The sequence below is a fragment of the Thamnophis elegans genome, chromosome 2, assembly GCF_009769535.1.
Source record: "Thamnophis elegans isolate rThaEle1 chromosome 2, rThaEle1.pri, whole genome shotgun sequence".
NCBI classification, from domain to species: domain Eukaryota; kingdom Metazoa; phylum Chordata; class Lepidosauria; order Squamata; family Colubridae; genus Thamnophis; species Thamnophis elegans.
The window spans coordinates 37,616,255-37,628,422 of NC_045542.1; the positions used below are offsets into that span (position 1 = coordinate 37,616,255).

At 40.8% G+C, this 12,168-nt stretch overlaps 1 protein-coding gene across 1 annotated transcript in view; it reads right to left on the reverse strand.

Annotated features, from left to right (window-relative positions):
* The window catches only part of BPTF (bromodomain PHD finger transcription factor), a 92,437-nt gene extending 82,864 nt beyond the window's left edge, over positions 1–9,573 (reverse strand). Inside the window, 1 exon segment of the mRNA XM_032211050.1 lies at positions 8,658–9,573. Coding sequence (XP_032066941.1) covers positions 8,658–9,309 — 652 coding nt within the window. The 5' untranslated portion in view covers positions 9,310–9,573.
* Between the last annotated feature and the right edge of the window lie 2,595 nt (positions 9,574–12,168).

Sequence of the window (12,168 nt, forward strand, 5' to 3'; positions counted from 1 at the left end):
AGGCAGAGCAGAGGTCCATGCCCTATTATCGCAGGTCAGCACAGCAACCACAGGAACAGGACACCCATCAGAGCAGGTACCCGGGGGGCAGGGCGTTACCTCGTTTGCCCTTAGTTAAGAGGTTCCTCAAGGGGACAGTCCACCTTCATCCACCACCAGTCCACAGGTTTCCTACATGGCACCTTCCCACAGTGCTATGGTCCCTTATGGCTGAGCCTTTTGAACCACTCCGGACGGTTAGCCGGAAGCTCCTCACTTGTAAGGTTGTGTTCCTGGTGGCTATCACCTCAGCTAGGCGAGTCTCGGAGCTGGGGGATCTCTCCTCCAGGGAGGATCTATGCACATTTCACAATAACAGGATAGTGCTACGCCTGGACCCAGCTTTCCTGCCAAAGGTAAACAGGTCTTCCACCGGGCATAGGAGGTGGTTCTTCTGGAGTTCTACCCAGACCCGACCAGGGAGCAGGGGCACAGTTGGCACCGTTTAGATGTAAGAAGGGCCTTACGGATTTACCTAAGGCAGACGGCAGAGTTTCGTAGGTCTGAGGCTCTGTTTGTGTCATTCCCACCCTCATTGCTAGGGAAGAGTGTCTCCCTGTCCACCATTAGTCGATGGATCCATCTGGCCATTGCCCTTGCCTCCTAGGCGCAGAACTTGCCAGTTCCGGCCGGCATCACGGCCCACTCCACTAGGAGTGCAGCCACCTTGATGGCCTGAGCCTCCTAGGCCCCTATAGAATACATCTGCAGGGCAGCGACATGGGTATCCCCATTGCCCTTCATACGGCACTACAGGCCTTCACATCTTCCAATGTGGCGTTCGGCCGCAGGGTCCTGCAACAGGTCCTGTCGGATCAGTGACGGCCCACCCTTGGGACGAAACTTGGGTATGTCCCATCTCTGGACCATCCTGCAAACCCACTCTGGAAAATGACAATTGGTCTTACCTTAACTGTTATTTTAAGGTGTTTGCAGGATGGGCCAGTTCCCACCCTAAGTTAGATAGACAGTATTGGGGGTGGAGGTGTCTCCTTTGTGACTTGTTTTCAGGATCTTGGGAGTGCATACTGCATTGAAACTGGAGTCAGAGAAGAGGAGCCCAGAGGCGTGGCTTCAGCTTCAACCCAGTCTCGAGGCCAATTGGCTGTGATAATACCATCTCTGGCCCATCCTGGAAACACCTCTTAAAATAACAGTTCAGGTAACTGTCATTCTAGCGTCAAAACAAGACAAATGAGTACAAAAAAAAATATGACAGGACCATTTAAAGAATAAGCATGGATGAGACTAGTGACATACCATAGCTCTTTAAAAAAAGTTCTGTGTTTCATTTGCAAAGTTTAAGTCATATGTATGTACATACATATGGTTAGTCCTCAAGGCAAGACACTAATTGGGGCTGGAATTTCTGTCAATAAGTGATGCAGTTGTAAAGTATACACCATTTCCCTGAAAATAAGACCTCCCCGGATAATAAATCCAATCGTGCTTTTGAGCACATGCACTAAAATAAGCCCTCCCCGAAAATATTGCAACATAGGAGCTATGAAGTGACCATGCTCACCGCCTCCTGCGCCTCAAAAATACTAAGACCGCCCTGAAAATAAGGCCAAGCACTTATTTTGGGGGACAAAAGAAAATAAGACCCTGTCTTATTTTCAGAGAAACACAGTATCATGCAACCACATCACTTAGCTTAGTCAATCCTCATTACCGTTGTTAGCCGAATTGTTAGGCAAATCCTCATGTTGACCCAAACCATTCCTAGCTTGGTTGCTCCTAGCCCGATCCTCAATAAGGTAAGGCACTGCTTCCTCTTCAATCTGCCTCCCTTGCCATCTCTGTACTTCTGGCTGCCCTGTACAGTGCACTCCTCAGTGGCAGTGCTGGAGCTGAAGTAGACCTCCTGGGGTCTACTATCCTCAAGATGTCTACTTCAGTCTCTGTGTTGCCACTACTACTGAAGAGTGCTGGCTTGCAGGGCAGCTAGAAGGGCAGAGATAGGAGGAGGAAAATGGCTGGGGCAAGTTGAAGTGTCCCTGTGGTTGCAAATATGGGTTGGCTGCCAAGTGCCCAAATTTTGATCATGCAACCGTGGGGGTGCTGCAACAGTCATAGCTTTGACGACTGAGCATAAATAGCATTCATTCAGCACAGCCATAACTGTGAATTGTTGAACCAATTGTTAAGCAAGGACTTCCTGTATATCCAATGTAATACAAGTCTAAAAGCATGACCCATTTGATTATGTTGAAGGACAAAGAGAGAAATGAAAGATTAAAATGCATGACAGGTTTTGAATGTTGGAGATGCCAATTTTTGGTAGTGTCAAGGGGTGCTCTTGGGAAAAACTGACACGGATGTTAAAATGTTAAAGAAATGAGAATGAAAACAGAATAATTGCAAAAAGAAAAAGTACAATCCCATATGAAAAAATATTGGGACACAAATTAATCTCTCAAGTAATTTAGTTTTAAGTGGATGTTAGTCATAACTGGAAAGTGGGTAAGTAGTCATAAATGCTGTGAGAATATCAACAAACTGCATGGCTGCAAGTGTAGACTATAAGTGAAGAAATTGTTAAATACATACGTAGTTTATCTACAAAGTGGCAGTTGCTCTACAATTGGAAAATACCCAGGGCAATAGCTGATATAAAACAAAAGGTAGCAAGAGTAAAAATAAATATGAAGGTGGATTAGTTTCGAAAGGTGTCAAAATGTTGAATGAAACGGTATGAAATATGAGACTGAAAAAAATTGAGCTGTACAAGGTAATTTTCTGCAGAACAAGGGATTATGTACCAAGTTTTTGCTCTTCAGCAGGTGATTTAAAAATACGTGCATGCATTGAGAAAGATTATGTTAAACATATTGATTTAGAGAATGCACTGATGTTCCTCAATCCTTTCACCCTGGAGGAACCCTTGACATAATTTTCAGGTCTCTGGAAGCCCTACATAAAAATGGCAAAAAATACAAACACAATACAATTCATTTTTAACTTACACAATCCTTGTTTTACAATGGCACTTAACAGCAAAGCAGTATGCCAGCACTTAAGAAACAGTATATAAAAATCCTCACAACTGCAATCACTAGCACTGCAAGGTGTACAAACAAGAAAACAAACAAACTTTAATTATGACCTCTCATAGAACAGTCATGTATGTGCAAAAACAATTATTGCTTAGTAAATAGTTCAACATTAAACTATAGGTAAGACAGGGCAGTGTGGTGTCCACTTGATATTTATGGTAACTACAGATAAATGCACAAGGAATGTCTGTCTGTCCAAAGAAAGAAAATGGCTATATATAAGACTGCTTCTGCTAAGTGAGAGCTGGGTATATTAGGAGAAACCAAAATTAACTACAGTTTAAATGGGATATTTTGGGTACTTAAGAAGTGATTGTTGCTGACTTTTTCAAGGAGATGACATGTGAATAGATGCAAACTGGATTTAAAAAAAAGTGATTGGTATGAAAATTTATTTAAAGTGGTTTGGTCATATAGAGAGAACAAGACTCAAACTGCAAAATACTGCAAATATATGAAGTGAATGAATCAAGAGGAAGGTGAAGACACAGAAAGCTGCAATGAGATGGAGTGGAGAATCTCCAAATGAAAGAGGAAAGAACTCCGAAGAACAAAAGGCAACGTATGAAGCAGTTGTTAGGCGCAGAGGAAGCAAGGATGGTTTGTAAGAATAGAAAGATATGGGGGCGTAAATTAGTTTTAGCTGTTTTCTTTTCTTTGTCTGATCTCCAGCCTTTAATTTTTATGAGCAATTATTTCTACTGGCCACATAATGCTGCTCACCTTAGTAGAAAACAGCATAATGGGTACGATTGTAGATGTACAATGTAAAAATAGAATAGGTAACCTAAATAATAAATAGCAAAAAAAAAAGTTACTTTTGTTAATTACTTTAAGATAGACTATAGAGTTGTAACCTTTAGAATTTTTAAAAAATGCAAAACCATTTTGTTTTAACTGGTGGTGATAAGAAAAGGAAGAGACAAGAAAACTTCTTTTATTCACTCATTAACTTTGAAACATGTACATATGGAGAAAAGACTACTTTTATTCTGGAAATTAGATGTATTATAAAGCCTAAATGGACTAAAGACTAAAAAGATTAAGTCTGGACATGAGAGCTACTGAAGTCCAGATTAATCAGGAAAGAATATTAGCTATCTCTAGCAAAAAGGAGGTCAAAGTTAGAAACATTTTTTTTTGAAAATCAACAAATCTAAAGTATATACAAGAACCCCATCAGGAGTTGGGGTGGGAAGCTTCTATATTCAGAGAAAGCAGAAGCTTGTGTATTATCTTGAGCCCCTTGCAAACATGTTAGTGCCACAAATACGTGGTTCTTCACCTTTCAGTTTACCACAACTAAAACTTCTTCTAGAAATAAACTTCCCTGGTATACCATACACAGTAATATTATTTACCATGTGCCTCAAGGATATCATAAGAAGCTTTATTCAATCCTTTCCTGAAGACTTTCACATCTTTCCCATTATTTTTATTTAAACATTTTGTATATGTGTCCATTGTAAAATACAAGTAAAACGCACAACTATAAAAACCATAACACATAACCAAAACCTGGTACCTCAGTCATCCCTTCGGTTTCCCCAATCCAAAATATCCTCACTCTGCCTCAGGGTCAGAGTAAAAAGCCATGTCTTCCTGGCCTTTCACAAGCACAATTTACAGATTAGGTTTAATTCAGAGATTCTCAAATTCTGTGATACCTTGACTCCCTAAAATATCTTTATGACTCCTTTCCTAACAAAACTTGTAACACCAGCAATTAGTTTTATATCAAAGGGATTACTTAACTCAAGGGTGAGCAACTATGGCCCCTTTATGACCTGTGGACCTCAACTCCCAGAATTCCTGAGTCGAGTCCACAGATCCTAAAAGGGCCATAGTGGCCGATTCTTGCATTCACCTATTCCTCACCCCAATAGTCAAATCCTGTCAAAATGGATCTCGCTAATGTCTTAATCTAAGTAAAGCAAACTAAATTCTGAGAGGGTGCTGTTTGTACTTACAAGCTTGATTTTTTTTTTAGGACTACTGTGTCCCACATTATTTTAAGGGACTCTTGGCTGATGGTTTTGTATGGCAGGCCAACCTCTGATGTAGGGAGTGGTACATAGAAGGTCACAATTCTTATTTTTATTGCTCCTGTTTGAGAATCCACACAAAATTAGAGGCAATGGGTAAAATCAGGGCATGCTGAAGACTAAACAAAGTCTAGATTAGATCTCCTGTGATTAAAACAGAAAATTTCTAGTATACAAAAAGGAAAGGAAGTGTAAGAGGAGCTATTGATTGTACAATGGTTTTTAGTAGTCAACAGATCCTTTTCTAGATAGTTGTAGAGCAGGCACTTAATTTATCCTATACATTTGCTCTATATTATTTTTAATAAGATTTATATATAGTCTTTTGAGTTTCAATAACAAGATCAACTAACTGGTCATCCATTGGACTCACCTATTCTTCAAAAATTCTCAAAGATTTTACCAACAGCTCTAAAATAACATCTATAAACTTTCAGAATGTTTATCTCTAGAGAGTTTTACTCTCTGAAGTAAAGGTGCTTTTTTTCAAACCATGTTGAACAACTTCAATTGCTTTCCAAGACAACCTAAAATTCCTGAAAGGTTGAGCAGATGTTTCTTTATGAACATGACCAAGAGCAGAACAGCACTTCTAATCCATAACTATCTCAAATGCTAACAAAGGGTACTATGGTCAATGATATCAAATGTCATTGAACAGATTGAGAGTACTACCACAACCATACATATGTCTCTCTTGGTAAAAGTTTATTAGGGCATTCAAGAGCTACTCCATAATATATAATACTTTAAGACAAAAGATTGATACGATCTGAAGAGCAACCAAAATATGGATCATAATACTCAAGTTTCCTCTAAAAGGTCCTCTGAAATTACAGTATCACTATCTCCCTTCTCTAAATACAAAATAAAGGATACAAATATATGATTATTAAAATTAGTTTGGTCCAAAGATGGCTTTTCAATCAAACTGAGAGGGAATTGTTGCTTCTTGTGTCTCATTACTAAGCACCAGCCCCAAAATGACAACTTTTATTACATTCATGCCTTACATTTACTTGCAAAGAGTAGTGGGAAGGACACTTTTCTACAAGTGATAATTGAAAGAAAAATACTGACCCACAAGGTATGGCACAATTAGGAAACTGAGGAAGATAATAATAATTATCATATGCTTATTGCTTTAAATTAGGGATATGCAAAATTCAGCAATTCAGGAAGCAAACATTCCAGAGTACTCCTGAGAATTTTGAACCCTATCCAGGCAATGCTAAATCTCTGCTTTGTGAAACATGCCAGTTTTGGGACCATATCGGGAAGTAAATTCCTTGAACTCGAAGTTGTGAGATATAGTGGCCATGATGTCCCTATCTGGATTGCAAAAATTTGCACATTTCTATGCTAAATTATACATTGACCAAAAACAAAGGCAGCATAAAAATCTATTAAGTAAAAAAAGAACATACTTGACTCAAAATAAAAGTATATTTTAGAAATATTTTGTTCTTTAGCATTTTAAGAAAACTTAAAAAAAAAAAACCTGTATATTACGCTAGTGTGAAATTGCATATATGTGAACAGTACAGGACAAAAGGTAGAAATAAAATTTGCAAACTAGCACATTGCTATGGTCAATGAGACTTTGTTCAGGCACATTCATTATAAACTACCAAACTTTGTTATCACTGGTAATTAAGCAAAACAATAAGAAAACATGGTAAAATATATCTATGAAATAAAACTGGCTATTCTATCTGATATTAGTCACTGAGAGCCAGGCAGTATACAAGCTTGATACATTATTATATTGATAAGAATCTTTACTTTTTAATCTTTAAAACTAATCTTATGTACAATAACATCTATAGTCACACAATTAGTGTTATATAAAGAATAGTTTACACAAACTAAATGCAACTCTGAAGTATTAAATACATGCTAAAGTTCATTCAAAATCATAAGTGCATATAATTAAAAATGCATTCCATGTTGTGAGCATGGGTAAACAGCTTTGTTATTTGCTTTCCTGGAGAAGCATAATTATCAATGTCTCCTTGGACAAATTTAATTCAAACATCCTAGTTAAACAGTGAATTGTATAAAATATTTCCCTTCTCACTGAGGAATCAAAACAAAGAAAAATCAATAAACACTGAGCTGGTAAAAACATAATATGGATAAACTAAGCTTTATACTTTTCTATGCAATCTATTCTGACCTGTGAAGCTAAGGAAGTTTGCTTTATAAAAATTGGCAAAATTAGCTTAATGTATTTGGAGGGAGGGCAATATGATACTCTTCAAATGTACATAATTCCCTTACTCCTCAATCAGCAAAATCCTACTTGTGATTTACAAGAATTGTAATCTAATCTAAATGAAGGATGTTAGGCTGGAAAAGACTGATTTGGGTATTCAGAAGACCCCAAATATATCTATTGTATCTTATCATTCATTGTACCTATCTATATTTTAAAACCTAGACTATTAAAAAAATCCTTGACATGATAACAGTATAAATGTCCATTTAATCACAACCCCAATAAACTGTATTTTGGCAAATCAAATATTGTTTCCCTTGAACTAAAATATTTTACTTTCAACTTATTTAGTTATGTTAATTTAGAAACAGAAACAAAAATTACCTAAGAACAAATTAAGACCATGTAATCTCAACTAACATTTTGCTTGAATACAATATTTACTCGGAAGTTTAAGTTCAATGGAAATTAATTTAAGGCACACTTAAAGTTAAGTGTAGCACTGTGTCAAACAATGCTTTATATGATTTGCACTCTATTAATACTTATTGGAAATAAAATATAATCAATATTATAATTTAAATTATGTAAGCATATAATATGGGTATAATTAAGAGAGATCAGCTCCAGCAATTATCAATTTAGCAAAACCACAGTACAAATAAAGCAACAGTTTCAGTGTCCTTAACCAGTTTTACAGCAAAACTATTAAAATTAAAAATAGCATCCAACATCCAAAACCGAAGATGCCCATTTTAATTTGAAGCACAGAAGCAGGCTTGCACACTACATTTAAACCACACTTTTCCACCACCACCACCCCTAACATTCAAGATACAAGGCATCTGCCTTGCTCCAGGTAACTCTACAACTCACCTGGACTGTCTATGGAGAGCAGAGCCCCTTTCCCAACCGAGGCAGAGAAATCCTCCTACGCCAATATTTACTTACAAACGCCACCTTTCCCCAAGTACAACAGGATGAGCTCCCCCACCCCTTTCCTCTGTTTCCTTTGCAGCTTTGGCATTGTTGCATTTCAGGCATCCGCCGCCCTGGTTTTTTTTCTCTCTCTCGAAAAAGTCCCTTCCGAGTCTCTCTTTCCCCGCCGTCTGTTGTTGGTCTGCATGCAGTCGCCCCCCTTCTACCCCCGCCGCGCTCCCCAACCAGCCCCCAAGGCCGGTGTCGGACCAGCGGAGCGATGCCCCTCTCCCCCCCAGTAAAGGATCGACCCTCCCCAACACCCCCACCCAACCAGGAACCCCCACCCACGACCCCCTCCTCCTCCCTCCCTACCTGGGGTACTGCTGTAGGTGCTGTGGCTCCTGAAGCTGCTCTCCGTGCAATAGCTGGCATCATCCTCGTCCTCCATCTCTTCGGGGTAATCGGAATCGTCGTCGTCGTCCATGACTGCCTCCTCTTCCTCGGAGTCGGGCTTCTCCTCCGCCTCGCCGTCTTCCTCCTCCTCCTCGTCGGACCCCACGCTCTCCTCTTCCTCCTCGTCACTCTCATGATCGTCGTACACTACTTTGCCGCCGCCGCCGCTCCTCCTGGACGAGGCGGCCGCCCTGCTTTGGCTGCTGCTGCTGCTCCGGCTGCCTCCGCCTCCTCCTCCCCCCGCCGCCGCTCCAGCCCTACCCCGGCCCCTACCGCTACTGCCTCCCCCACCAGGGGTGCTGCTGCTGCCGCCGCCTCCCTTCCTCCTGCCGCCCCCCCTGGAGGAGGAGGAGGCGGCGGAGGCCTGGCCAGCTCCGGACCCCCTCGACCTGGGCCCCGCAGCCCCAGTCGCCTGGGCCGAAGCCGCCCACCTGCCCCGGCTGCTGCCCCGCAATCGGGACCTCAGACCCCCAATGGGACCCGGCGGGGCGGGCGGAGCAGGGGTGCTCACCCGAGCGGGGACCGCCGGTGGCTGCTGATGTTTGGGCGGCCTGCCTCGCCGGCCCCGCATCGCTGGGCGCTAGCCGAGGGGAGGGAGGGGGGGAGAAGAAGCGAGGGGGCGAGGGCACTCGGGTCCGGCGGGAGGCTGCCGAGAGCCTCCTCCCCGCGGTCGGAGCTCTGGGGGGAGGGAGGGGGCGCCACCGACTTGCGAGGGCCGAAGGCTCAATTCGAATCGCCGGCGTCCCGCTCCGGATCGCCACCGGCCGCCATCTTGTTTCTTCGTCTCTGCCTCGGATCGCTCCGCTCTGACTGGGGGAAGCGGCGGCGGCGGCAGGCCCAGAGCGTCTCACGTGACCGGCTCTCTGGGCTGGCTTTGGCCGCCGGGGGGCGCCCGAGAGTTATCTACGGGGGCAGCGGCTACCCTCGCCTGGCTTCCCAGCCATCTTCGATGCCGAGCGAGCGCCGGTTGCAACCTCTCTTCCATCCTCTCGAGAAGCATCCCGCCTCACAAACCGCCCCAGACACCTGTTAACCCTCCGTAAGGGAGAGCCCCTTTCTACACTCCCCCCCGCCCGTATGTGGTTCACTCCCTCAGCGGGTACCTGATAACGTCGAAGAGTTTTTTTCAAGCCCCGGTTGCTCCGTATTTACTTCCTGGAAATGTTTCAGAGTCAGAGCCGTTGCCCATTACAACTGGAACGGATTTCCTTCAGAAATTGTGGGTTCTTCATCCCTGGAGGTATTTAAGAAGAGGCTGGATAGCCATTTGTCTGAAATGGTATAAGGCCAGGGTCTCCTGCTTGAACGGGGTTGGACTAGAAGACCTCCAGGGTCCCTTCCCGCTCTTTTCTAATAGTTGGATTGGTTTCTTCGAGCAAGGTTTTGTATGTGTACCCGAAGAAAAGTTTGTAAAGTGTTAGGCTGGTTTCAAGAGAGGTGGCATGGAAATGCAATAGCAAAATTATGCTATGCCTTCCTGGTCAATTACTTTTGTCGGGGGGGGGGGGGAGAGGAGGAAGGGAAGGAAGGAAGAAAGGAAAGGAAAGGAAGGGAAGAATACAAGAAGAAAGGGATGAAATGAAGTAGAAAAACCCAAACCTCAAACTAAGTCATAATGCACTTTCAAGTGTTTTACATATTCCAAATTTAGGAGACCAACCTTCCTCATGGTAGCTACTTCCTGTATCTATCAAACTATTTGTTAGAGCCATCCTTGACCTACTTGTCTTTCTATATCTGCACACTGAATAGAACCAATTTTGAGAATTTTTTAAATTAAGGATTTTACAAAGAAAATAGAAACTGATCCAAATTAATAAACAATAAAAAAGAAAAGGAAGAAAAGTGCAGAAAAACAAAACCAGAAAGCAGCTTTCAATTTCTCCTTCAGTAAATATAAGCACAATTTCAATATTGTCTATTACCCAATTTTTTTCTAATCATCCAAACCACAACATGAATTCATGCTTTCTGTTTTATGCAAATAATCTTTAAGGTATTCCAGTCAGTCATAAATACATCTTTTCCCCTATTATCATAGATGCAAATTTAGCTACTTCTGCCAGTTCCACCATCATCACCAGCCATTCCTGTTATGGGTAATGTCAAACCTTTCCACTTTTGAGCATATAATGTTTTCACTGTGGTTATCATATGTTAAAAGCATGTTTGTTCTGTGACTTTTTTCTTGCTCCATGTTCACTTTCAGCAAAGATTCAAAGTACCTTTATATATTCTGGGCAATTTCTCTAGTGACAAATACTAATGATGCATTTTATAAAATTCTTAAAGCTATAACATAAAGTGTTCTAAAAAACTATATTATTTGCCTACAAGCAAATCAATTAGGAAAAAAGATGTGAAACATTTGATTTATAAAACTTTGGATGAGAAACTCAGGATATATTAGGAAGAGAAATAAAGTTCTTTTTTATATTAATCCTCAACTAACCTAGAACTTATTTTAATTCACAAAAATGGAACAGAAGTAACACTATATTAAATTAAACCTCTGGCTGGGAAGTCTACGTCCCAAATGAAGATAAAGTAATTTTTTATAAACAACTTATGAAGAGAAAAATTGATTTTTTTTTCCAAAGTACTCCCAGGTCGACTCTCGGGACTGGATTTTTTTCCTATAGATAACTGGTGTTTGGTGGAATTGGAATGGTTTCTCCTCAAATGCGGAGTTCTGTGAAAAATATTAAAATTACTTTAATTAAAATTAAAGCTTGGCAATTTACTAAAGTTTTTTTATGGATAGTTTAGTTATTTGATGTATGGAGTCAGAAGAATGGTAATTCAAGAGAATATAGCTATATTTCAGAAAAACCAGATCCATTTCAAGAAAAGTGTGATTGGAATTTTGAAAAACGTGACTACTAAAATTTCAAAAGTTTGGATGGTCAACATTAAAGTTTTGACCAATTACACTCGGTTTTGTAGAACATTTTCATAAAGACAAAAAGGCTATACAAAGAATTGTTTTTGCTTCACAAATTGAAAAATGAAGATTTCCAGTCATTTTTGAGTGGTTAAAAAAAACCCTAGAATCTTTTTCATTTCTTCTTGGGAAATGGGCAAGACTCTTACTTTATTTATTTACATGTATATCCCAAGTTGGGCAAGTTGGGTTGAAAATGATTGGTCCAAAGTCACTTGGCCGGCTTTTGTATCTAAAGTTGGACTGGAACAGTCTCCTGGTTTCTAGGTAGTCCCTTAACAAAAGTGTCTCTCAAGTTTTAATTCAAGCAATCCTACTAGTTCAGCCATTACCAACTTAATGTTGACACCGATCATTTTCCAAATTGGGATAGTATTTCATTTTTACAAGAGCAGAGTAGAATGTTCATATCGTGGGATTTTTCTTACTCCTGGTTACTTACGTTACTTACTGGATACCCTAATACAGTACTGGAGAAAGAGCTCT